Below are 26,352 nucleotides of genomic sequence, written 5' to 3' on the forward strand. Positions count from 1 at the left end.
TCTCATGTGAAATAATAACAGCAGCAGCAGCAACAACGACAACAATCATCATAATCATAATAATAATAATAATTGTACAGATGTGCTGTGCGCCTCCTCAACACCCCCGTGCAGCGACGTGAGCACGCAAAGCCTCACTGAGGAGGCTGCATCAAGTTAGACATGGACAACGCAAAAGACACCGGAAACAAAACAATGACAATTTCAAAATAAAAGCTTACATCTGTCCCAGCTGCAGTAGCTTAGTTTGACAAGCAGGAGTAAAGCAACTGGAAAAGAGTGAAGTTGTTAAATTTGTTGACAAATCCACAGAGAACTGATGAAACGCAGTGACTGTTATATAGATGAAATAAGCTATTTAAAGACCAGATGTCTGTGATACCTTGTATAAAGCTTTTGTCACTGCTTTGACACTTAATGTTTTATTTGGTTAATGTCGTAAAAAAATTATTTGAAAAGAAAATCTTAGTTTTTTTTATGTAGTTGTTTTTGGTGTTATTACCTCATCGTAGACTTCCAATTATAGTATAATATATTAGGAGTTTATTCTTGTTAGATTACAACTTTATTCTTGCTATTTTACAGCTTTATTGTTGTAATACTGCCACTTTATTTTTGTTATGTTACAACCATATTCTTTTGCAAGAGTTTTTTCTGGTCAAATTACAACTTATTCTCATAATATTTCAACTTTATTCTGGTAAAATAATAACCCTTTTCCTGTAATGTTCAGGAAATCTCTGATTTGTTTCCCCCTATAATTGCCCCAAATATTCTATCGTAATTTCCCTATTTATTGATATATTTATCTGTTATTTATTAGTTTCTTGTCTATTTATTTATGCTTAGGCAATATCATTTCTTTCGGCCTTCTATACTTTTTTCCCCTGGCGGTCAAAAAGCCGATGTACAATGTGAACCGTCAACTTCCCTTCCCTTGCTCTGCGCTCCAACCGGAAGTGGTGTCTCCGGAACCTCCGGCAACTTGACGCTGACCAGTGAAGGCGAAACGGAGCAGGAGAGCGAAACATGGCGACTTCGAACAATCCGCGGAAATTCAGCGAGAAAATCGCGTTACACAACCAGAAGCAGGCGGAGGAGACGGCGGCGTTCGAGGAAGTGATGAAGGACCTGAGCATCACGCGGGCGGCGAGGGTAACGACACCGCTTCGTGTGTGTGTGTCAGTGTGTGTGTGTGTGTGTGTCTGTCAGTGTCAGTGTGTGTCAGTGTGTGTGTATCCACCCCCCCCCCTCGTTTTCCCCGAGTGTTTTCAGCGAACTGTCAAATATGCGTCAGTGTCGCGGCTCCACGCAGTCGGCGCAGAGGAGGTAAACAATAACAAACGACGCTTCCTGCCGCCTTTAACACGCACACACACACACACGCACACGCACACACACACACGGGCCGCAGTGACATCGATGTAAACACGAACGACCTGAACCTCCGTCTTAAAAAAAGTTCTGACATTCGTCGTGCCCCCCCCCCCCCCACGCATGAAAGCGAAGGGGCGTGCACGCGGATTTGCTCGGAGAGGAGAGGCGGACATCACCCACTGAAACACACACACACGCACACGCACACGTATTACTGTAGTGCTGCTTTATTATTATGGTATGTCGCCTCGTCTCCAGGCCTGTGTGTGGTGATGGGCAGCGGCTCTGTGGAGTTGTCGGACAGGTCTGAGTGATCCGCAGCATCAGGGACAGAAAGATGAAGACAAACAGATTATGTGGATTTTAAGCCACATTCAGCGCAGGCCTCCAAACTAAATCCTATGGAGGCAGCTGGGCTCAGTCCGGACTGATGGACGCTCTGTGGACCTATACTGCAACATTATTATAACTACTGCAATCACCATTATAACTATACTGCAACAGCTATTATAGCTATACTGCAATAACTATTAAAGCAATACTGCAATGAGTTATTTAATTATAAGGTAATAACTACTGCAATAACTATCATAACAATACTGCAACATTACTGCACTAACTATAATAACTATACTGTAATAAATATTATAGATATACTCCACAGCCATTAAAACTATGCTGCAATGAGTTATATCATTATACAGTACTCCAATAACCATAATAACTACTGCAATAACTGTTATAGCTATACTGCAACATTACAGCACTTACTATAATAACTTTACTGTAATAAAGATACATTTATTAAGATACATTTATTTGTCCCAAACACATGCACAGACATGCAAGGAGGGAAATTTAACCTCTGCTTTTAACCCATCTGGTGCAGGACACACAGAGCAGTGGGCAGCCATGTACGGCGCCCGGGGAGCAGATGTTGGGGGAGTAAGGTGCCTTGCTCAGGGGCACTAGACAGGGTAGGGAGAATCCTCTTGGATTTTTGGAAAGATCAATCCAGGTTCGTCTTTTTGTTGTTTCTCCGTGGAGTCGAACCAGAGACGAACCAGAGACCTTTTCTGCCCATAGTCCAAGTTTCTGCCACTAGTCCACCGCCTCAAATATTAAAGATATACTCCACAGCCATTAAAACTATGCTGCAATGAGTTATATCATTATACAGTCCTTCAATAACCATAATAACTACTGCAATAACTATCATAGCAATACTGCATACCTATTAAAGCCACACTGCAATAACTATTAAAACTGAACTGCATAACTATTATTACTACACAGTAATAACTGAATATTCTTGACTGTCTGAGAAGAAGAGAAATGTGCATGTGTGGAATCTGTTTATATCTCTGCTGCTGCAGTGATATCGAGCTGCTGCAGCTTTAAAAAAAAAACTGCAAAGTTAATCCGTCCAATGGCAACAACTATTCACAGCGTATTTGGTTCCAACAGAAGAAATTTTGGTATGTCCCAGTTGTAAAAGCCTCTGTGCAGTGCTGGCTCACTGCCATGACTTATTTGGGACACGTGAACAGAATGGAGCATTCGTTAATAATATTAGTACCTGTCTGCCTTTCCTGCAGGTCAAAAAGTCTGCCGGGAAAAAGGCCTTTTTTAGGAAGCTTTACTAGATGCTGCGATATAAGACCACAATGACAAATTAGAATGGGACTCAGAGAGAGCAAACCTTTGCCAAAACAAAGTATTTGGATCTGCACCAAATTGCACACACTCATAAATACTATTACCCAAAACATGCCTGATTTTTAGAAATCAAGATCCAAGGATTCTACTCTGAGAAATCAATGAACATTTTGCAAAAACTTCCAATCTCACAATGTTAAAGAAAGTGAAGAATGTTTTCCTGGATCTGCCCCCTGACCTTGATCCACACCCAAAAATGTCCATCCACTAGATTTTGCGTAATCCTCCTAACTAACAAACAAACACAGACAAAAAAATAACCTCCTATTTTAGGACGCATGTCTGAACATTTAGTTTGCTCTTGATTGAGGCTTCAGTTACTGTTGATTTTCATTCATGAAAGGACAAATAGCAGCATAGTGGCATGGTGGTACAGTGGTTAACACTCACAGTAATAACATTTCTGCTTTGAATCCCTGCTTGGTCCTTCTGTGTGGAGTTTGAATGTGTCAATGTGGATTTTCTCTGGGTTATCTGCTTCTTCCCACAATCCCAAAACACACTCCTATTAACCAAATCCCCGGTTAATAGGGGAGTGTGAGTGATTGTTGTTTGCCTCTGTGTGTCGGCCCTGGCCCTCACTGGGGACCTGTCCAGGGTGAACCTCTCCTCCTGCCCAATGTCGGCTGGGATTGGTTCCCTCCTGTGACCCTCAAAGGATAAAGGGTGTAGATGATGGATGGGTGGAACAGCCATAATAGTACAGGAAGCTCATATCTGAGCCAAAGTTAGACTCTTGTCCTAGAGTTTCCCCTCTGTCCCCTCCTTCTCTCCTTCAGCTCTCCTCTCTCTGTACCTGTCTCACTGTGGTTAAAAAGATTAGCACGGACCTCCCTCTTGATCTGGGGATGTTACAATATACAACCTTTTGTCAACAGAGCGGATTTACATGTGTTTTAAACAAACACACTCTGAGGTCTGAGGCTTATTTAAAATACACCAGTGATGCAGGCATAGTAATTGTTTTTATTAGATTTCCTGCCCTGCCATCAATGAGCAGTGGGCTTGGATAAGAAAATTTAATTGACAGATTATGGGCTTTTCTATTGGGAAATGGAACTGGATGTTATCTGGAAAGTAAGCGCTGTTTTACAGGCTTTAGGGAGTAAGATTTTTAGTAATTCACACAAGTGCAACTTCTCTTCACGTGTTATTGAATGCACAAAGTGTTGCTGCGATGAGTGCTGCCAATTCTGCATCAATATTTGCCTTCATTTTTCTATCTTTGTTAGATTATTTGTTGTTTCTCTCATTTAATGCTACGTCAGCAAATGTCCATCAATATTTTGTCCCGTCTCAAACAGATGGTTAATAAAGACGATCGATTTGTCAATATGGCGGTTTCAGGGAAGCTGTATAGAACATTACACAATTATAGGACTTTAATGGGTTTGGGGTTGGAGCAGTGTAAGGATGCAATTATGTCCCCTTTGTAGAATATGTCTTGGACTGTCCCTGCAGGAAATCACATTGAGCTGTCATGATTAATAATATTGAACACTACATCGTGTTGCTTCAGGCCTGCGGTGCATTTGTAGCTCATTCATGTCACTGGAGGATGCAGTTGTAATTTCATGTTGTCTCACCCCGGCTGTTGTTGTGTTTCCAGTTACAGCTGCAGAAGACTCAGTACCTGCAGCTGGGACAGAACCGTGGGCAGTACTATGGAGGGTCTTTGCCAAACGTCAATCAGCTTGGAAACAGCGCTATTGATGTGTCTTTTCAGGTAAGATTCAAGACTTATCTGTTTTCTGTAGCATTGTATGTAGGTATATTTAGTATATTTAACAGATCCTGTTCCAGGGGATGAATACTCTGCTATGCAGCATGCTTATGTTTAGAATAAGTAGAAAGGGGAAGAATAAATGCATCAGACCGCAGCCCTACATGAGGTGTCTCATCCGCTCAAGTGGATATTGGATTTCAGGCACCATAAAGGGGCCACAATTTACACAGAGTAGAATCCTTTTTCATGCATACACTATACTTGGATTGCCACTGGATATTGAAGTTCTACTCCATGTTTGGGAATTCGTGAAATAGTAGTTCCACGCAAGAACAGCAGTGCAATGAGGTGGAAACCTTTGGCCTTTGTGCCCGTACTGAAGCTTCTGTTGCCATCCATTCTCAGTGTATTGCCATAGCATGCACACAAGGAAAAATAGCTGATTAAGCATTTTATTGTCACGTGATCTGAGAGACTTTAGATCTACGATTCGTTTGGGAGAGAAATACAAAGCTGAATCTGAAACAAAAAAACAACAACTCAACACATTCCAAGAAGGTGAGGAACTTGGTAAAATGTATCTACAGAAAGCGTATGATGAGGGATAATACTTATGTTTCCTGTGAACCAGCTCCAGTAGGATTCCTTTGCAAATATTGTTTTTCACGAAAACCCACATGAACATGAAAGAATAGGCCCTTTTCCATATCCTTTTCATTTTCATTTTTAATTTCACAGACATTTTCCTGTTCTCTGTAGTTCTTCTTGCCTTGAGCCGCATTAGCTTTCATCACTGCTCCACCAGGATCTCATTTGATGTGAGAGCTCAGAACACAGGTTCATTCTCTGTGAGCCAAGGACACTCAGTGTAACTGGGGACACAGAAAACCATCAAGCTAGTGCAATACTTCTCTTCAAATGAAATGTAAATTAAATTCAGATAAAAAAGGATTTAAGTCTGTTTGCATTCCATTTTTTAAATATAGTCTGAACTGACCCTCAAACAAAAGTGGTGGCTTGAACTACTGACAGGTAATGTTTGCAATTGAATCAGTTAAATTAAATGTTTTTGTCTTCGTTGGTCAGAACTCAGAGCTGGACATGAACAGATCGACGCGACACCACGGCTTGGTGGACAGAGTCTACCGGGACCGGAACCGCATCGCATCCCCGCACCAAAAACCGCTGTCAGTGGACAAACACGGGCGCCAGATATCCTTTAATGCTGTTTCTCATTTAGAGATTAAATTCTGTTATTGAAGTTCTGTTTCTTCTCATTATTTGATATCTGAGCTCTCGATCTCATTTAAAAGCATGTAGTTTTGTAGCATAAATCAAATATCAAGTATAATTTCAGATTTTTTCACAATTAAATTACTTTGATATTACTGTGATAAACAGTAATAGAAGAATAATACAAATATAACACATTAAATGGAAAACATGGAAAATATTGTCATTGACATTGGAATATAAGCAGTTATCAGTCATCATTAATCCCAGAGAACGTCAGTCAGCATCATAAGGAATAAGGAAAAATAAAGCCTCCATAAAACATCAGTCAACGACTTGTTAAAAAATACAAATCCTCAGTCTGTGGATTTCTTATCTTATTTATATTTACAGATTTTTACAAATCCCTCAACTAGTTTTGGGTTAGCTTGTTGTTGAGTTTAAGTCAAACTAGATTGGCACGCAGCAGTCCGATTATGAAACCAAATTTAAAACCGCTAGATCCTGAATTACCCTAGATTGCACACACACAGATCGCACATACTCATAAATATCAGTCCCCTCAATGTGCCAGATTTCCCCCCCACCAAAATCCATAAATTACTGTCTGGGAAACTGATGAAAATGTTGAAAAACCTCTTAAAGAATCCAGTCAGTATTTCAAATAAAGCCGTGACACATATCAGACCATGATGTGAAGTTCAAAGTTTGTTCTTCCTTTACGTGGTTTGGTTTACTCTTTTTTTAAATCTATCTTTGCATGTTCAAAGAATCCCCAGAAATCAATGCATTGAACCTGCCAAGACTCTCTATCTGCTGCTGTATTTCCTTAACCTGAGATCTCACATTGACAGCTGTCCCTACGGATCAGTGTATCTGTCACCGCCGCTGGATACCAGCTGGAGGAGGTGAGACCACCTGAAAGGATGAAAGATGACACTTACTGAGAATATTAACACATTGCCTCTTCAGACTTTCATATTTACTTTCACATCTTACGGTTATAGACAAAAATGCTCTGTTTGCTGATGACTTTCATCATGAACAAAAAAAAACAGGATTGCAGTCAGATTATTAGGGATTCTTGTGTTGGAAGTGTACAGCTGTATTTGGTTTTAGGCTCAGTTTGGTCACTGCAATGGAAAAATTAAATCCTTTCAAAGAGCGTGATGTGTCAAAGTTGTGTGTGGATGTCTTTTCCTGTACTTTCCAAAAACCAGTTAAGACTTTCTATGACCTTAAAAATGTGTCATAATGGCTAATTTGAGTTGATACTGAGATTTATACCATCGTGTGTTTTATGTGCTACAGAACGCTGCGGTTCACTGACATGTGTTCGGTCTGCTTTCAACACATACGGACATGTCTCGTATTTTACTTCACAATGATTTGTGTGACTTCTTGTGCCGCAGGACTAACTCTGACTCAGCGCTGCACCAGAGCACACTAACCCCCGGCCAGCAGCTCTCTTTCACTGGAGGATCCCAGGAGCTCCAGCCCAAACGAGGTGCGTGTTATCTGAAAGGATTTAATAATAAAGTCACCAAGCAAAAGGAAAAAGTCACTGAGCGAAACAAAAGACATAAATGAAAAGATAAGCTAAAGGGATTTTAGGCTAAGAGTAACTGTATTATGATTAGTTGCTATACCACACATGCCGTTACATTAAACACGTTAATGTGTGTTGTATAAACTGAGCTCTACTACTTCTAATGTGACCGTTCTTAGACTGTTGAGGTGTTTTTATCATCTCTCATTAATAGGCAGTGGTGGAGAAGGTTTTTTTGTAAACCTGAATCTTTTTTTGCAAACACGCAGCGGATCCAAGTGTTGGATGAAGGTTTCTGCTAATAGCTGCGTGAGGCAGATATAGAAGTTGCGAAGCACTTTAGTTGACTCTGTATAAATCTCCTTGGAAACATTGTGAGTGTTATGAGTTATTGTTATTCAGTAATTTAGTGCTTTTTGGACTCTTGCCTTTATTTGAAGGAGAGACGGGAAATGGTTTAAGAGAATAATGACACGCACTAAATGGTCCAGCTGGTCAGGAGTCTAACCAGGACCTGCTGCTCAAGGCTGATATACACACATGTGGTATACACCCTATGTAACGGCCCCCCGCTTCTCCACACAAACGCTGAGTCTCTTGAACTGATGTTACACGGCTCTTTATTCTCACATCTGGTTTGCCGTAGTGACACCGTAAAACTGTAATGACAGTTACAAGTTACAAAGATTTTAATCATTAAAACCAAACACGAACGTTAAAATACAATGAACAAACAAATCGCCACGTGAGACATCTGACTCGTTAACGTGACAGCGACTCCCTTCCGCACTACCCGCAGCAAAGTAAATGGGACCAGCTTCCTTACCTCGTTCCGCTTGGCGAGGGGTGTTAAGCTAAAGTTGTTTGGATGGTTCTTTCGGTCCGAGAAATGCCGCAAAGCTGGCGTCCGGTTTGGTTTCCTATCTGTGCCAGGCTGACGGCAGGGATTTTATTGCACTGGGGCGGAAACGAGGAATCAGGTGTGTCGAATAAAACCGTCCGCTCCTTTGCTGCAGGTAACTATGCGAGGGGAGTCGCTACGTGTAAAAGACAACGAAAATAACCCAAACCGTAGTTGAACATAAGAACAATATATAGCCCAACCCTAAAATAAAAGAATAAAACAGTCTGCATAAACTGGCCGGTTTTGCTGACAGTTACACTCCCACCAAATCCTGATATAAACATTTTAACCGACTGTGCTATACAGGATTTCTAGAGCATTTAATGGCCCTTTCAGCTAAATATCTAGGAGTGTTATGTCCTTTTAACTACTCCTCATGCAGGCAAGTGGGATGCCTACGACCACAGGTATTACATGTATGTCGCCCTCTACAGTCTTTATTGATGTGTCCCTTCCTTAGGCAACCAAAACAGAGGCGGTTTTCGTGGATGAATGCCCTTTTATCTTCCAAAGATTTCGCAGCGAAAGAAGGGCACCTGACGATGCCATGCGTTTCATCTTGGCAGAGCACACATGGGGGTCTTCCCCTATAATTGGCCGTTTCAGGTGCATCTCGGGTGGCGTACTTTAATTGGGCAGTTGAATTGAGGGATCTGGCTTCCTTCTCGACTGTGGGATTAAAGTTCATCCAATGTGGGGAGGTGATAGGGTTGCAAGATATCCGGGCCTCTTTGTTCAGGAACGCTGTGAAACTTTTGAAATCAGGGTAATCCCCCGCTTTATACAGGTTATCGTCGATGATTCGGCCCCACTTTTGTACAATCCAATCAGGTAGTTTTTGAAGTAGCTTGTGGTTTTCTTCGCAATCATTCAAGATGGTCAAACCTTTAACGTGTGGGATTGCCTCTGCGCAGCCTTGGAGAAAGTCTGTAAAATCTCTCAGTGCTAACGGATCAGTCGCACTGATTTTGGGCCATCTGGCGAGCTTGTCTCTGAAGGCCTTTTGAACAAGGAATGGGTTTCCGTTTCTCTCATGTAGGACTTTCCAGGCACCTGTATATGCGTCCTCAGAGTTCCTATAGAAAACCCTTCCACTGCTCTGCGGGCTTCTCCGACGAGGTAGATCTTTAGATAATACATCTTCTCGCTTGGTGAGAGAGGTTTCTGATCGATAAGGGTTGTAAAAGACATCTTCCAATCAGTGAACTTCAAAGGATCGCCATTAAATGTTTCTGGCTCAGGTACAGGCAAGCGATTTATGCTTAGTGCGCTTGCTATTGCTTGGGCCAGAGAGACTGTATCTTCAGATGTTGTTGCTCGCAAAGGTGCTAGTCGAGGTTGAGATGGTGAACCATTTGAATTTAGCCGAGCTTCATATCTGGTCTCCTGGTGAGCAGCGACTGATTCATGGTTCATCCCATCTTGGCGGACATCTTCAAAACTGTTATATGCTCCTACTCTAGCAGCTGCTACCTGGACTTCCTTCTCTGCCTTAAGCTGCTGCAGGTTCCTCCTTTCCTCTTCTAGCTTTGATTGTCTCTCCGTCCTTTTCCGCTCCAATTCGGTCAACATGGCCGCCTCTTCAAGTTTCCATTCATCTTCCAGTCTTCTGAGCTTGGATTCCTGGGATAGAATGTCTTTTGTTGCCTTTACCTCCGCTTGCTTGGCTGCGAGCTCTGCTTCTGCGTCTTGTCGTTTACTAGAGCTTGTTGAAATTGCATTTGATTGGTCTGAGTTCCGTGATGTTTCTGAAAATGCGGTTTCAGTATTTGTATGTCCAAATATGGAGCCATGATCTTCCTTACTCAGCACTATTCTAACTCTCTCCTTCTCGACTCGTTCATTATAGTTGCCATCGATGATGTCTCTGCGTTTACTCACAAGAGCAAGAATTTCTTCAGTCAGAGCAGAGCAGGTGTCCATTTTACCAACGATATCTGGGGTGGTGGTTTGGCTGCATACAAGTGCCTCATAATGATGGCTCACCACATCATGGTTTGTGCAAATTTTTCGTTGGATTTTATCGAGGTCATCTGGAGAGCAGTCGTTTTTCATTTCAGTCCGAACTTCTCTTGCTGACAATTTCCAGGACTCATAGGCCGAATAGAAAGTATTTTTATGCAGCTCTCGGATGTTCTCAGGAATTATTCTTTGCCGCGAGCCTGGTCTGTCTTGATGCATGGGAACTGATTTACTTGTTGCTGCTGCTTTAAGTGACATTTTATTTTACTTGCATTGTTAATTTGACCTTCGGACCTTAATCTTTAGGTGTGATTTGCAGTGTGCCTGAATAGAACCTCTGCAAGTAGTCGCTTTAATTTAGTAACTGCTATTTCTTATACCAGACATTTGCAAAACAGTTGAATACTCAGAGTTTTAGCACAAAAACAGATGCAACCTAAATATCCTAAGTAAGATGGGCACAAACAAAAGAGGATGCGCTGTAAGTATGCTTAGAAAATTATACTAGGCAATTTAAACAGTGTTTACGCTCCTCATAGACAACAATAAATAATGTTAGTTGCAACATGACACACACAATTACCATTGGTCGTTAAAATCATCATCATTATTTAGTGATCAGTTTTGACTTCAAGAAAGCAGGAAAGTTCACAACATTTTTGTATTTACATATGTAAATGCTTCATTAAATTTGCATATAGTCTCTCGTGCGTGCGCCTTTGATGCGTTGTCCGGTCTTGTCTGACGGTCGATTTGTAAGTTTTGTGTCTTCGGGTGACGACACGAGTCAGGAAGACGTTTCGTTGTAGCCTCGAGTTTTACTGTAACGGCCCCCCGCTTCTCCACACAAACGCTGAGTCTCTTGAACTGATGTTACACGGCTCTTTATTCTCACATCTGGTTTGCCGTAGTGACACCGTAAAACTGTAATGACAGTTACAAGTTACAAAGATTTTAATCATTAAAACCAAACACGAACGTTAAAATACAATGAACAAACAAATCGCCACGTGAGACATCTGACTCGTTAACGTGACAGCGACTCCCTTCCGCACTACCCGCAGCAAAGTAAATGGGACCAGCTTCCTTACCTCGTTCCGCTTGGCGAGGGGTGTTAAGCTAAAGTTGTTTGGATGGTTCTTTCGGTCCGAGAAATGCCGCAAAGCTGGCGTCCGGTTTGGTTTCCTATCTGTGCCGGGCTGACGGCAGGGATTTTATTGCACTGGGGCGGAAACGAGGGATCAGGTGTGTCGAATAAAACCGTCCGCTCCTTTGCTGCAGGTAACTATGCGAGGGGAGTCGCTACGTGTAAAAGACAACGAAAATAACCCAAACCGTAGTTGAACATAAGAACAATATATAGCCCAACCCTAAAATAAAAGAATAAAACAGTCTGCATAAACTGGCCGGTTTTGCTGACAGTTACACCCTATGTTTCAGCTATTGGGTTGCTCAGTTAAAACAATATATATTTTTTGAACTTTCTAATGTATCGCTTATTGTTCTTTCTCGCTTCCTATTTTCCTGTTATGGTCTTTAAATATGGTAGGACCACATTAAACAGAGACATGTGGGCTGTGATTATTACAAGCTCAAACAGGCTGGACATCTGTTGACCCAAGAGACTGAGGAGATTTGTTTTTCCTCCATCTCTGCAGTTCTGCTGCTCAGTGTGCCAGGCTCAGAAGGAGTTAAACTAGAGGTTGATGAGGATGGACAAAAACAGGAGTGGGACTGTAAAAAGGTGAGAAGTCTGCACACAGATGAATGTTTTTCTGTCAGCTTTATCAACACGATTCTCAATAGCTACAATTCTTCTCTTCGTTTAGAACATGTCAAGGTCCAAGCTGTGCAGAGTTCCTGGAATCCAGTGAGTATTTCAACGTTCTCCTCATCTGACCCATTTTGAGGACACATTTATATAAAGTGAGATTAACATAATGAATTGATGTTTTGGCTGCACTGTTATAAAATGGCGGTAAAGAGCACACAAGCAGCAGCAGCTTCAAATCAAGTGCATATTTACACACATCTGGAGAACATGCATGAATAAAAGATCTGACTGTAATTATACATCATTTAATTTCCCTTTCATTAACATTTGGCGACCACAGTCATAAGAGTGTAGAGCAGAAGCAGTAGCTGAAGTACCACTGGCCAAATGCATGAAGTCTCAAATAACTCTGGAGGTTGTTTGTCTTGGAAAACAAGTAACCAACCAGTTTTTATCAGAGCTCGACTGATATGGAGTTTTGGGGGCTGAAGCAGATACCCGATCCATCCATCCATCTATCTCTGTCTATTTATGAATATCTATATAGATCTAGATATACACAAATTCTATTTATCAAACCCTGATAACAAACATGTTATTTAGGCTAAATATCTTACAGTTTAATGACGTTCATTTTTTCCAAAAATAAAGTACAAATACAACCGTCTACACAGAGTTTTATTTAAGGTAAAAAACTGATACAGACGTGTCACCTCTCCAGCTTGGCAACTCCAAACTGCTTCGCTTATGCATGGCTCATTAATGGTAATAGTAAACACTCCGGACCAATTCTGGAGTAGAGAATGGGCACTTAATTGCAAAACCACAGGGAACATGCACAGCCAAATCCCTCAGTGCCTCACTGTTCACAGTGGCCACACAACAGGTTACTAACATGGATGGAGGTGGTGGGAATAAACATGACTAACAACACACTGCATCGTCTACATCTCCATGTCACACATAAACATAATTCCCTCAAGGCCACTTCCTTAAAAGCCCAGGCTTGACAGATTTATATCAGTCATCTAATAAATCAGTCGGGTTCTGTTCCTGTTCTTTATTTCATCAAACAGATGATCTTTCAGGTTAAGATCATCAATCCTGATAAATTCACTGCCTCCGTCTTTTTTTTCTGCAGCATATTCCCATCTCCCGACCAGCAGCTGACCTCCACGCTCAAACCAGCAGCCCACAACACTGGCGGTTCTCTGCCTGACTTGACCAACATCCAGTTCCCTCCTCCGCTGCCCATCCCGCTCGACTCGGACGACACGGCCACCGCCTCCTCCTTCAGCCCCTCCAACAGCACACAGAACCTGCATAACACGCAAGGTACCACACACAATTTCAGATTCCTGCGGATAAAATGCAGTGATTTCCGACTCTGGCACTTTGTGTGTGTGCTTTGAAGATAAAAGATTCTTTCCTTCCTCATTCTGTCTTTGTGTGGTGGGTAGGCGTGGACACCTCTCAGCCGGTATCCATGGAGATGCAGCTCGGGCAGGACGACATGGTTCCTCTCATCCTGAACGTAGGAGACTCCCACCAGCAGCAGAACCTCCCGCTCTCCCCAACATCTCCGCCTCTCTCTCTCTCTCAGGTACAGACCCACTCTCTGGCCTCATGTAAGCTTAACATTGATTGTGTTTGGTTTGATTCACTATGAAGTATTCTCATTGGTTCAGATTGTCATTTTGTTGTCAAATTTGTGGTGTTTAAATATCTCGGTGGAAGATTGATTTTATTGCGTAGGTGTTAAGTAAGTATGACTCAGTTCATTAATTCTGAAATATTGGAACTTCATCTCTTTTCTGTTCCTGTACTCCTCCCCCCCCCCCCCAGACGGCCATCAACGCGATGAACCTTGAGCAGCAGCTGTCCCAGTATGCCTTCTTCAACCAGCAGCTGATGTCCCAGACTCACCAGAGCCAGCAAGTTAGTTTCCCTCCACATAAACTAGAAGTTATAAAAAACTTTTAACAGCTGATGTGCATCTCTACAACACATACTGGTCAGATAGTGATGTACTGTGTTTGTGATAAACCAGTATTAAAACTATAAAGTGCTTCCTTTCTGGAAGGGGATAAAGAGCGAGATAGATAAAGTTTTGGGAATTAATATACTATTAGCCCCCGGTCAGTTTCTTTTCGATCTTACTCCTGAAGGCATGTACACAAGAGACCAAGAGCACTTGTTACATATATTCTTGATGACTGCTAGGAAAATGGTGACAATAAAATGGTTGAATCCACAGCCACCTACAGTGGCACAGTGGAAACAGAAGCTGAGGGAGGTGTATGGAATGGAGGCTTTAACTGCTCAATTACAATTAAGGTGGCTACCTATTGCAGGATGCCTCTGTAACTGAAGGCCAATTTATGCCTCTCCGTTATTTCTATTACGGACAGATAAGACCGCCCTATCCGTCGTGAAACGTCCTCTCCGAGCGCCTCTGACAGCTTTTCGTACACGTCTGATTTTTCTAACTATCCGTCTTCATTTTGGAGACCCGACGGACCGCTCTTGGCTGTGATTGGTCCGCGAACGACATAATTTCCGTATGACGTCATTTCCGTATTTCCGGACCTCAAACTTTCTGTTTACTTGTAGCAACAAACACGAACACAACTATGATTCTACGATTAATGTGACGTGTGTGTTAAGCCAGCGGAGTTGTCTGGCTGACGGTGGCTCGTTAGAGCACTGAGGGCATGTGTGCACGGTCACGTACGGTTATAACGAGCTTTCAAAACGGCGCTAGCAGGCTAGGCTAGCGGGCTAGGCTAGCCACCATGCTAACTGCGGTGGTAACAGTGCAAGAACCCGCCGTCACGACTTTAATTCCACTTCTATCATGACACTGTTTCTATAATACCGTCAGGTTAGAAGCAAACACTGGGTAGTAGTTAGTGCCGGGAGTCCCTGCTGACTGTGTGTGGAAGCTGGGGGGGAGCTAGGTCCGGGTAGCTTCTAGCTACATGTAGCCTCAAGCAGATTCAAGCTGTGGAATCAGCAACACAGTTCGGAAACAAGACCGGGGAACCGCTGCGCTAAGAAACGATTACATCAGCATCTTGACACGCTGGGTGTCACTTTATTTAGATCTGTTAGTTGCCATGGTTCAGTGTGTGGGACGCAAGCTAACATGTAAACAGAGACACGTGGACTTCTTGTTCCCAAATGCTGTAGGCTTCTCTGAGCTCGTCTTCCGTTGCGCCACCTATGGGTTTGGCGGGGAATTGTTTTTCGACGGATAGTCGTCAGAGAAGTAAAAATCAAAAAGACACTTTGTCTCCCGCTGAGACCTCTCCGAGAAACGGATACGTAGAAGTATATAAGAGCCTTGAGGGGAATGTCTTAACTGTCCATTTATGTATTTATTATTTTTCACTAATCAGTCTGTCATATATCATTTGTGATGTTGTCAAGGAATGTTTGTGTTTCTCTTTAATAAAGTTCTTAAAAAAAACTAATAAAAAACTATAAAGTTGCACTTGATGACTAAACCTATCGTCTATGTCTACTCATTACTCACTTTTTATATTCCAGCAGACAGATATGGTCCAGCTGCCATCCTCGGTGAACTCCTGCTCCACGTTAGACAACCACTCGTCCTCGCAGAGCAACATGACCATGGACATGAACACGGTGAGCGGTGCACGCGTCCGTCCGCATCAGACTTTGTGTTAGGACAGAAGCGGCTGTGTGTTGGAGGCTGTGTTTTCAGGTGTCGCCAGCGCATTGAATACACACCGCCTCGTCTGAGTATCATAGCTTTGTCAACACTCTGCGCATTATGTCACAATGTGAAGATGTTATGGGCTGCATTTATTTTGCAATGTTGTGACAAAAATGGACCACATTTTTTTCTCAAAAGAATGAGATCTATTATTTGCGCAGCGCTGCACATCCTTCAGATCTTGGCTCTCGCTGCTCTACTTGTGTTGCATTGGGAACTAGTTGGATTTCTGCAAATGAAGTGGCCTACATTCTCTTACCTCAGTTGTACTGTGGCAGGTCTGCAGCTCAGACCATTGAATTAATAAATCCCGAATAAGAATCTCATCTGCAGTTGTTGAGCTCACGTTCTGCACTGATTTGTTTTCAGAAATGGTTTTAGACGCGTTTTGTAACCTGTAATTTTGAGCTATTGAAACAACACAGTTACGTCTTGGTTATCGAAAACATCTTCTTCTTTCGGTTTCAAACATGTCCACTGCAGTAATGATCATTGCAGTAGTTTATATCTGTATCGAGAAACCTTGAACTGCTTTATCACGTCTGTATCTCATGCTACCACTATTGTGATAGCTTATCAATGCAGAGATTATAAATGTGGTGATTTGAACCCCTGTTAACTTTCCAGCGATAAGAGATTATCACTCTCGTTTGATACTCCTCTAAATCAGAATTACTTGATAGTTTATCTGTTATTTACCGTACTGTGAAAGTAACTTTGATATTTCTCTCTCCACAGTTACGGTTGTGATGTTTGAGTCAGAATAGGATTTCTCTTTTTGGTTTCTCTTTGTTTTGGTCTGTGGAAATATCTTCCTTTTGATTCTCTTGGGTGAGGACAATGAAAAGAGCGTATATTACAGAACAGATGAGAAGAAAGTGGAGTCGTAGCTCTCTGATCCTCCAGTCTTACTGTGTTCAGTCGCTCAGCTCTGATTGTTGGCAATATTTTTCTCCTCCAAATTAATCCCCTGTAGTTTTAACACTTTCTCCCAGATCTTTTTTTGTCAGTATGATTAATGCATCAGTATAATATGAAGTGAGGGGTTTTCCTACTTCACGTTCTGCGATTATTTCCAAATTTCTGTGACTATGCTGATGCTGGGTTGAGGGAACCAGTGATTCCTCAGTCAAGGATCCTGATGTTTTTCATTTCCAGTCTAACAACAATCACTAGAACGTCACATCTCTTTCAGAAACTGCACAGCACATGTGTCACATTTGAAATCCCACCCATTGTTTGTGAAATTAAATAAAAAGTTTCTAAAACAGGGCTATTCAAGTGGCAGATCCAGGATTGTTCTAAATATAATAGGGGCCAATTATACATCCAACATCCATGCACCAATCCTGATTCAATAAGGTGCAGGTGTTTAAGTCATTCCTTATTTACTGCTAGCCGTAAAGCTTTAGGCAAAGCATCACATCTTTGAATATATTTATAAGAATGTTCCTTGTTCAATGACATTGTGTTCTTCAAAACATGCTTAGAAGATCAAACTTAATATCAAATTGTCATTGTTATTTAATATTTTGGAGGTAAATTATTTATTTATAACTACGAGTGCTGAAAGGACAGGGGCACTTCAGGGGCCAATCAGATTTCAGCGTGGGCCAGTACCCCCCCCCCCCCCTGGCCCCGCCCCTGATAACCAGTGCAGTGTTTGCAGACCCCAGCAGAGATAACCCTCCAGTGTGAATAACTCAAACATATCCTCTTGTATCAGGCCTCCACCCTCCAACAGTACCGCAGTAGGGTGGGATCCTCTGCCAATCAGTCTCCAACCTCCCCTGTCTCCAATCAAGGCTTCTCACCCGGAGGCTCGCCTCAAGTAAGGGCGTGTGAGCCAAAGAGTCGGTGGCTCGCTCTGTATAACCTTCACTGTAGTAGGACTCTGTTGACACCTCCCTCCCCCTCTCCCCCTTACAGCTGCTTTTATTGTGTCGAGTCAACATTCGTAGATCTGGGCAAAAACCAAAACGTTTATTTCAAGCACTTGAGTGCGATCATTCAAATAAACAAAGGCTATTTTTACGGTTTTATAAAAATGTAGAAACTGACATTTTAACATGTCACAGAAGGAAATCTGCAGAGGAAGTTTCCCAGAATGCCCTATTACACCCTAATTAATGTTAATAATTACAGATGGGCGTTTCATGCTCTGTCATGCTAAAAGATCAAGTTCAACTTTGTCAAGTCCAAGAAACAACTGACTTTGTAACATATTAATTCACAGCACTCTGACACTTGACAGTGTTATAATATGATCATCATGACATGAAATGGTCTAAAGTGGTTCCTATTTTGCCCAGATCTGACTGCCGGTCCCTATAAACACTCTGTGTCATCGATGTGTTGTGATGTAGATGTGTCCCTGACCCTCTCTGCTGCTTCTGTGGTATTTGCGTTGCATCGCCTCTGTTTTTCCTTCTCAGTCGTGTTATTTTTTTTTTGTATGTTAATCAAATATTTATGCTTAGCCAGGGATTTGCACTGGCACAAGTGTGGGGATTTGAATTAGCATGGGAAGGGGAGGGGATGAGGCTGAATGTGGACAAACTGAACCTTGCTTGCAGGGTGGTGCTTTAAGATAAACTAAACACACCCAAGGTAAACATGGATCAGGGTTGTTAACCTCTGTCAGATTCAGTACAAGCATTTGAGATTTGACACCCTGGTAAAGCAGTTGTCCTGTAAATCATTAACTGCTGAATAAAAGCTTGAATTACATATTCAATGTTTTTTAATTCAGTTTAAAACGAATCAGACAGCATGTAAAATAAGTCTCTGCTTCTACTGAATTGTAAGTGTGAACTTGTCTGTTTGAAAGGCTGAGGCGAGTCACAGTGATGATAAACTCTGTCTGCGTTTGTGTTTGTTCTTCCTGCTGTTTTCTCAGTTCCTTCCTGAGCTGAAGTGTCTCACTCGTATAGTCCTGAGATTATCCACACAGGCTTTAACCACTGACGGGCTCATGTGCTCTATTATCCTTCTCGGCCCTGTTGGGACATCTGCAGCACACACAGATAATTTGGTTTGGAACTAGGAGGAGCACGGGCTGGGAATATGATCCAATTACTTATACATTAAGAGGCCACGATGAAACAGGAGAATTTCTGGTTGCTGTTCCAATGAGGACATCCAAATCAGAAACTTCAAGAGAATGAGAGGGGCTTCGAGTCGGCGAGGGGAGAATCAAGTCACGGATTTTATTTTCACTTTATTCCATGTGAATTTATTTCAGTTCTGTTCTTGTTAATGAAAACACTAAGTCCAGAAGGAAGAGAGAGTGGAGAGAGCTGTGACCCTTATAGTCATTGGAGTCATATATGTCAGTTTTGACATAATTTATCAGTATAAAGGGACCTTTGCGACGATATAAATAGGACGGCATATGACGTAAAGAAGTTGTCATTCACATAATTTATCCAGTTCCCTCATTTATTTGCTTGCATATTAATTAATTTACTATACATACATGTATATATCTCCCTTAATGGGATATTTATGAGTAGTTTCTTGCAATAGTATGTCTGCTACACATGTGTACCACAGAAAATGCTGCAGGATATAGTTTAGTTTGCGTTCATAATTAAAACAGAGGACTAAAACCTTCCTTGGTGCACAGTCACATGTTTGGTGTGTGTGTCTTAAACGTCCTCTGAGAATGAAAATGTTTCTCCTGTAGTGCGTCCTCCTGTGTATATCATCCCCTCCTATGTCAGTGCACATTTAAGCTGTGTTAATGTTTGAGCAGGGCGGTCTGTCTCCTCTGCAATATGTATACCAATGTTGTATCACACACACACACACACACACACAGAACACTGGGCCCTTTACGCAAACATAGAATCAACTCAAAAGTATCACTTTTCAGGCGCTATGAGTTTCTCCCTGCAGCCTAATAATCCGATTTGATCTGTTTCTTGTTGCAGCATAACTCCATACTGGGCAGCGTGTTCGCAGACTTCTACGACCAGCAGCTCCCGTCCATTCAGGCCAGTGCGCTGTCGCAACAGGTACATTCCCTGTCTGTCATTAGTGTCCATATTTCGTTGTGCAGATTTGAGAGCGATCAGCAGCCCTGACACTTCTCTCTGTTGTGAGAACCAGCTGGAGCAGTTCAACATGATGGAAACCCCCATCGGCTCCGACAGCTTGTATAACCAGACCTCCACCCTCAACTACTCCCAGGCGCTTATGATGGGTTTGACTGGTGGCCACTGCAACCTCCAAGACTCGCAGCAGCTGGGCTACAGTAGCCATGGCAACATCCCCAACATCATTCTCACAGGTGCCGCTTCAACACTTTAAGTGCGACACATCACATGGCTTCTTGAGTCTCACTGCAAGTGGCTTGTTAGAGCTCAGATGATCTATATGATCTAAACTGTAGAGCTGTAAAGGCCCCAGACAGAGTAAAGCTGCCTCATATGTGCTTGTATGTTTAGTTTCCATCACAGTATCAACCAACAACACAAACATTTAAGCTTAACATAGATGTGATTCTTTACTGGGCTGTTAAAATAGATTAGATTGCACTGGTATACTCAGTAAACAGAATTTAAGTTGCTCAAATCTAATTAAAAAAATCTATGTGAAATTATCTTCCCTTCCCCACTCAAGAGAGATACATATCTGCCTATGAATGCCTGAAACTAGTAGCCGTTTATCTTATGCCTCCACGCTGGAGACACCCAGTGGCTGAAGAGGAAATAACTTTGTGTTGTTCGTCCTTTCCATTCTTGTGAACATGATATCTCAAGAATTTCCTCAGGGACTTTATTCAAATTTGGACTCAAAGATGAATGGATTGGATTTGCGTGGTCAAAGGTCACAGTGACCTTGTGTTCTTGTGATCATGATATATCAGGAACACCCACAAGGATTTTCATTACATCTTGCACAAACATTCACTCGGACTCAAAGATGTCCTGATTAGAAACCCCAATGAAATACCTCAAGAGCGCCTTGAGAGAATCCTTTCAAATTTGGCACCAATGTTCACGTCGACTCACAGATTAACTGATTAAATTTCAGTGGTCAAACATCACAGAGACCTCATATGAGTTTTGAAAAACAATGTATGTACACTGCAACTGAAAACGAACTGAAGTAGAATGTTGTGTCTTGTCTCTGTTCAGTGAGCGGAGAGTCCCCCCCCAGCCTCCCCAAGGACCTGACAGGCTCACTGTCCTCCGACTTCAGCTTCGATGTCGACTCCCAGTTCCCACTGGACGATCTCAAGATCGACCCACTGACGCTTGATGGCCTGCACATGCTCAACGACCCAGACATGGTGCTTGCCGACCCGGCCACAGAGGACACGTTTCGCCTCGACCGGCTCTAACAAACCAATACGTGTCCATGCACAGGTGTGTGAACGCTGCTGCCCTGTGGGGGGGTGGGGGTATTTTTGGAGTATGTCGGCGAAGGCTGAGCAACGATTCCACACCAGGCAACAACAGCAACCGAACCCCAAAAGAGAGCTTTTAAAAGAAACACTACTTTAAGAAAAATGCATCGACGTGTTTTCTGAAGACTGCTGCCGGCCTCCCTCCCTCCTCCTTCGGTGTGAATCATGTTTGAGGTTCCGTCGTCAAACTTTGATTTTATTTCAGATGCCTAGTTTTCATGAGGGCAGTTTCTGGTGTATCGTATCTCCATCGATGAATGACTGAGCCATGTCCGCAGAGCAAACCCTGAACAAACCAACTCGTCTGTGCAGAGTAGCATAATGACTCAGAGGAAGCTCCGGTCAGGAAGGCCCCCCCCCCCCCCCTATGTGTCACGCGGGTCCTTCTCAGTCGTACATGCAGTAGTTTTGCGCTGATCCCTGTGTGGTTTTTCAAGGAGCCAAAGTCAAGTCCAGTTCGATTCGAGTGAAGATGTAAAGTCTCGAGACACCATGAGTCATCATTTTGCCACCTTGGTTATTTTTAGGAAATGCTGAAGTTTGAGTTTCAACATAGTAAATTGCAGTAAAATGAGTTATGCATGAGATCACAAATCACTGTGCATACTTGTTTTTGCCTTAATAGCTTCAAACGTTTTGGTTTTCATGCAAAGGTGACTTTTATGTAAATGAGAAAAAAAAGGGTCATTTTTTTGCTGTTTTCCTGGTGGTTTGGCCGACAGTGTTTACAGTTGCGTTAGTGTCGTTGTACTTTTGAGGTGCGCTGATCTTTATCCATAACTTCATCCATCGTCACTACACCAGCTCATCTCTCTCCCATCAGATTCACGATTTCATAAGAAACAGATGTTTACAGGCTTGTTTTATTTGACATTTTTACATGAATGTGATCAGATTTTGCGTAATAGTATCTATGCAAAATTACAGTGATTGGTTGTAAGGCTGCAACACGAACCAGAGAAAGGGAATTCTTACGTAGGACGAAGCAGAAGTCTTTGGGAGAACGAGCGGCGATGGACGGTTTCATGTTATATTTGTGTTGTGACATTGCTTTGATATTAGGGATGTGTAGAGGAAACATTAAGGGGTCGGGGCGTGTGGCGTGCGGTAGAAACTCTCCTGGATTACTCCCAAAGATGTGACCTCAGTATAGTTGAGATATATATATTTTTCCACACGGTTGAGCAGCCTCTATGCTAGAACAGCATTGTTGATGCAACAAGAATGTATTTCGGTCACATCTGTGCTGTTGTGTTGTTGCCATGTTGTCATCCTCATTGCCTATCATATCGAGCCTTTATGTCCTGTTGGACCAACACTGGTTGGCCTGTTCAGAGGGGGTGTGGCTTCTGTTTTAAGTTGTATATGTGTGACTGTGTTTGTTTCCTCGGCTCTACGGTGACACTGAATATCAGCTTCTTCACGTTGTCTTTGCCCTTTTGTTGATTTGTCTCTCCGTTCTGTGGCCCTGCTTTAATATGACTTCATGCATTTGCTCCTTTAATGAGTGAATCTTTTTTTGGTTCTGTCACAATTGTGTCCCAATCATCAATACTGCACTTTATGCATTTATTTAACACTGATTTATGAGTTTATACACCAAACCCCTCCATGTGACTGTTGTGTGCACTTGACCTATTGGCCCTGTCTTTGATTAAACTTGCCTTCTTGTAAAAAACACATAAAAACAAAACAGAAATATTTGAAATAAAAGTGAGAGTAAATTATAATTATTTTTGAAAAGTCATATATAGATAGTCTATTTAAAAGAGCTGTTTTTACTTAATCTGTGAGTATTTTGTTGGCTGTCTGCTGTTACACAGATTTTTCCTAAATTTTGGAAAACCTTTTTATTTTGGGACAGTGGTAATCAGAGTTCTGACAAGAGGTTTCAGCTCTTTCTGCTTTTAATAGCAAGTTGTACTTAATGGAACTAAATTAGCTATTTAAAAAAATTATTTAATTTTTAATTTAAAAGTTAAATTAAAAGATTATTATTACAATATTTAAAGATACCGAAATAGTGAGATTTCTCAAAACGTAAAGGGAATATTACTGATGCAGTAGCAGGACACTATCAATCAATCAGTCGCTGAAAAGTATTTTATAGAATCTATATATAAATATCCATAAAATTTGTATAAATCCTATAGTATACATCCACATCCGCTCAATATTCCACCTAATGATTAATTCTGTTCTATAGCTGCTACTTTGTGTCCGTTTATATGTGTCATGGTCCCTCTGTGTCGGCGAGTTTCACCTTTATTCTCACACACGTGTGAATCAAATCATGTCTGTGAGACGTGGTCAAATCAGATGAAATTTTATCGTGACCTGGAAGATTATTTTATTTCCTTTAAAAAAAAAAAGAAATATTTAAAGTTCTGAATGCATCGTGTTTCTGATTCCTGATGCTGTTTTTTTTGTGTGTTTGTTTGTTTTGTGACTGCATGACTCACTGGACATGTTACCCCCTTATGACTTTAGTTTTTATTTCCGTACAAGGTTGCGTTGAGCTTTGTGCGTCTAAGTGTTTTGTTTTCCTTGTGTGGTAAAACTGTCTTTTGTCTCTCTCTTTGATTCTGAGTCACGGTCGGCTACGTGAACGCTGTGTGAAGCCTGAAAGCGTCAGATTTATGGTAATCAGCCTTTTATGCACATGTAGAAGCTGTCACTCGGTACTATCTTAGGCCTATGTTTTACTCTGCAATTTATAGTATGTGTGCTTATTTTCTGTTTTGCACCCGCGGGGATTTTATTATGTCACGGTATAGACTAGCTTTGTATATTGCTATTATAGGAACGATGTTTTTTCGTGCTTCATGTGATATGATGTCAAAGTGAGAAAATGCACTGAGAAAATACTGTGTTGCAATATATCATTGTGGCTCTATATTCTCTGCTGGACCTCAGACTTTATGGTGAGCCTGACGTCTTTGTAGGTCCATTTACTGTTTTTATATTTTCTTTTCTACTTTTCTGTTGTCATGTAGATAGCTCCGACCGACGTGTCGCCTGTTACTGCCACCTTTTTATGCATCAACGTTCAGGTATCCATTGGTGTTAACGCCAGTGTTTACAAAGAAATAGTTTACAGCAGAGCGATATTTGTTTTTCTCCTCATAAAATGTGTCAAAGTAGTTAAACACTGTATCTACAATAACAGACATTTATAAAACACCACATATGAACTACTACAATAGTGAATAAGTAATGTTATTTCAATAAGCCCTGAAAGCACTTTTTATTTAATTTACAGACTTGCTATCAGATGTTATTTTAAGAGAAAAGATTCTATTTAGATTTTATTGAATTTATCTTTAATGTAGGTCTGTCATCAACACTGTATATTCTTTTTTTTGCAATTATGCCAAAAAGCCAAAGTTTAAAATCAGCCATAAATGAGAGGAAATGTTATGTAATTCCATACATTATCGATGACTTTATCAATGCATTAATTATTGGACATAGTTACTGAAAACCAGGCAGCACAACTTAGAGAGTTGTGACTGATGGTCCGTTAGCTGGGAAATCTCTTTTCTGCATGACACTGACTTCAAAAATATGTCAGAAAAGAAATTGACATGTTGCATTTTGCTTTTAAATGATTTAAGTTTTGCCTTTGTTTTATAGATCTGCTATCAAACACTATTTTCAAGTGAATATAACAATACCTTGTCAGAGGAATAACAGACATACAGTCAGAATTAACATTAGAAAATAGCAGATACAAATACTGGATATATATAAACTATATATATATATAAACTGTACGTAGATTGATTTTGTGACATAACATGTTAAACTGAATCAGGAAGACGACATGGACAATTATGCATGGTCCGTCCGTGGATTAACCACATCTACGAATACTTCTTCGTGTAGATTTTTGAGGGCGGCCTGCTCCTGGTCCAAGCCTCATTCAATGGCAGCTAAATTGTTATATAATGTATTTTGTTTCTGAGTACAGTGATACAATATTCCACACTCTGCACATGCATTTTACTGCCATGAAGGAGTGCACCGTGCTCCTGCAGTGCGCTCACAGCAACAGGAAACATTATCTTCATATAATATGCAAAATCTAGCGTTCTGCAGCACAGCTTGGCAAAGTGGTACTTTTTTCAGCTAACCCTTTAAAAAAAAAAAAAAAAAAAGACTGGTTCAAACCTTGTTCTTAAAACGGTGTGTTTTCTAATTTAAGTGTCGAATCGGACCAAAAGAATCCAAGTTGGCTGTAAATGTGAGCTATATTCAAGATGAAAATATGCTTCTGTTTGAACTGTACCTGATGTATTTTTCTCGTGTGAAGGCTTATGTCTTTGTATCTTTGCATTATTATTTGTAAATGAAATGAGAATAAATATATCGGAATAAGCAGAGATTCTCGGCCTTGCTTTGTCCTCGAGCCAACCACAAAAAGTAACGACAGCAGTAGATGCATTATGATTTCCGGCCTCCTCAGCTGGCACAAGTGAGACTCGGTGCACGGCTTCGTTTGACCTGCTGCTCCCACTCTGTCCACACTGACATGAGATGGTAGATGTTTTGTTGTATGTGGGTGCAATAAAACTGAAAAACCAAGATGCCTGCTGGAAAGATTTCTCTATTTCTCCCTAGACAAGGGCCAGGATTCTGTTGGGGAGGTTTTCAGCTACTGTGGGCGTCAAGAAGCCAGTTTCAGACCGGAGGGTTTTCATCACATTTGTTTCAGTAGAACTTACGAATCCCGAAATGTAGCCAACCTGACTTTCGCCTTAATAGCAATACAAATAATCATAATAATAACTTTTAAATGAACCAATATGATCAAATATAGATCTATGATTTCATGCTCAGAATATTTAGCCACTTGGAAACAACATAGCTGTGGCTAATTTCCTCAGTGTTTGAAAATGAAAGTTCCCACACCTCACTTCACCTCCACTGATGCCCTCAAATGACTCA

General features: G+C 41.4%; 1 protein-coding gene across 1 annotated transcript; it reads left to right on the plus strand.

Annotated features, from left to right (window-relative positions):
* The first annotated feature begins 990 nt into the window (after positions 1-990).
* Positions 991-25,141, plus strand: crtc1a (CREB regulated transcription coactivator 1a). Its single transcript, XM_061084624.1, has 14 exons — positions 991-1,155; positions 4,706-4,822; positions 5,909-6,034; positions 6,902-6,963; positions 7,468-7,562; positions 12,129-12,214; positions 12,300-12,340; positions 13,386-13,579; positions 13,705-13,847; positions 14,090-14,182; positions 15,797-15,895; positions 19,922-20,005; positions 20,100-20,280; positions 21,131-25,141. The coding sequence occupies exons 1-14, from the start codon at positions 1,030-1,032 to the stop codon at positions 21,334-21,336; spliced, it is 1,653 nt and encodes a 550-aa protein (XP_060940607.1). The 5' UTR covers positions 991-1,029; the 3' UTR covers positions 21,337-25,141.
* Positions 25,142-26,352: the final 1,211 nt, after the last annotated feature.

The sequence above is a fragment of the Limanda limanda genome, chromosome 13 (genome assembly GCF_963576545.1).
Source record: "Limanda limanda chromosome 13, fLimLim1.1, whole genome shotgun sequence".
NCBI lineage: Eukaryota > Metazoa > Chordata > Actinopteri > Pleuronectiformes > Pleuronectidae > Limanda > Limanda limanda.

What these genes read in the sequence shown, in the direction of transcription:
- crtc1a (XM_061084624.1), top strand. Translation starts at nt 1,030, where the DNA reads ATGGCGACTTCGAACAATCCGCGGAAATTCAGCGAGAAAATCGCGTTA. An exon ending in CTGGATACCAGCTGGAGGAG is followed by an intron (nt 6,964 to 7,467) that starts GTGAGACCACCT and finishes CTTGTGCCGCAG; the next exon opens with GACTAACTCTGACTCAGCGC. An exon ending in TGACCATGGACATGAACACG is followed by an intron (nt 15,896 to 19,921) that starts GTGAGCGGTGCA and finishes TTCTTGTTGCAG; the next exon opens with CATAACTCCATACTGGGCAG.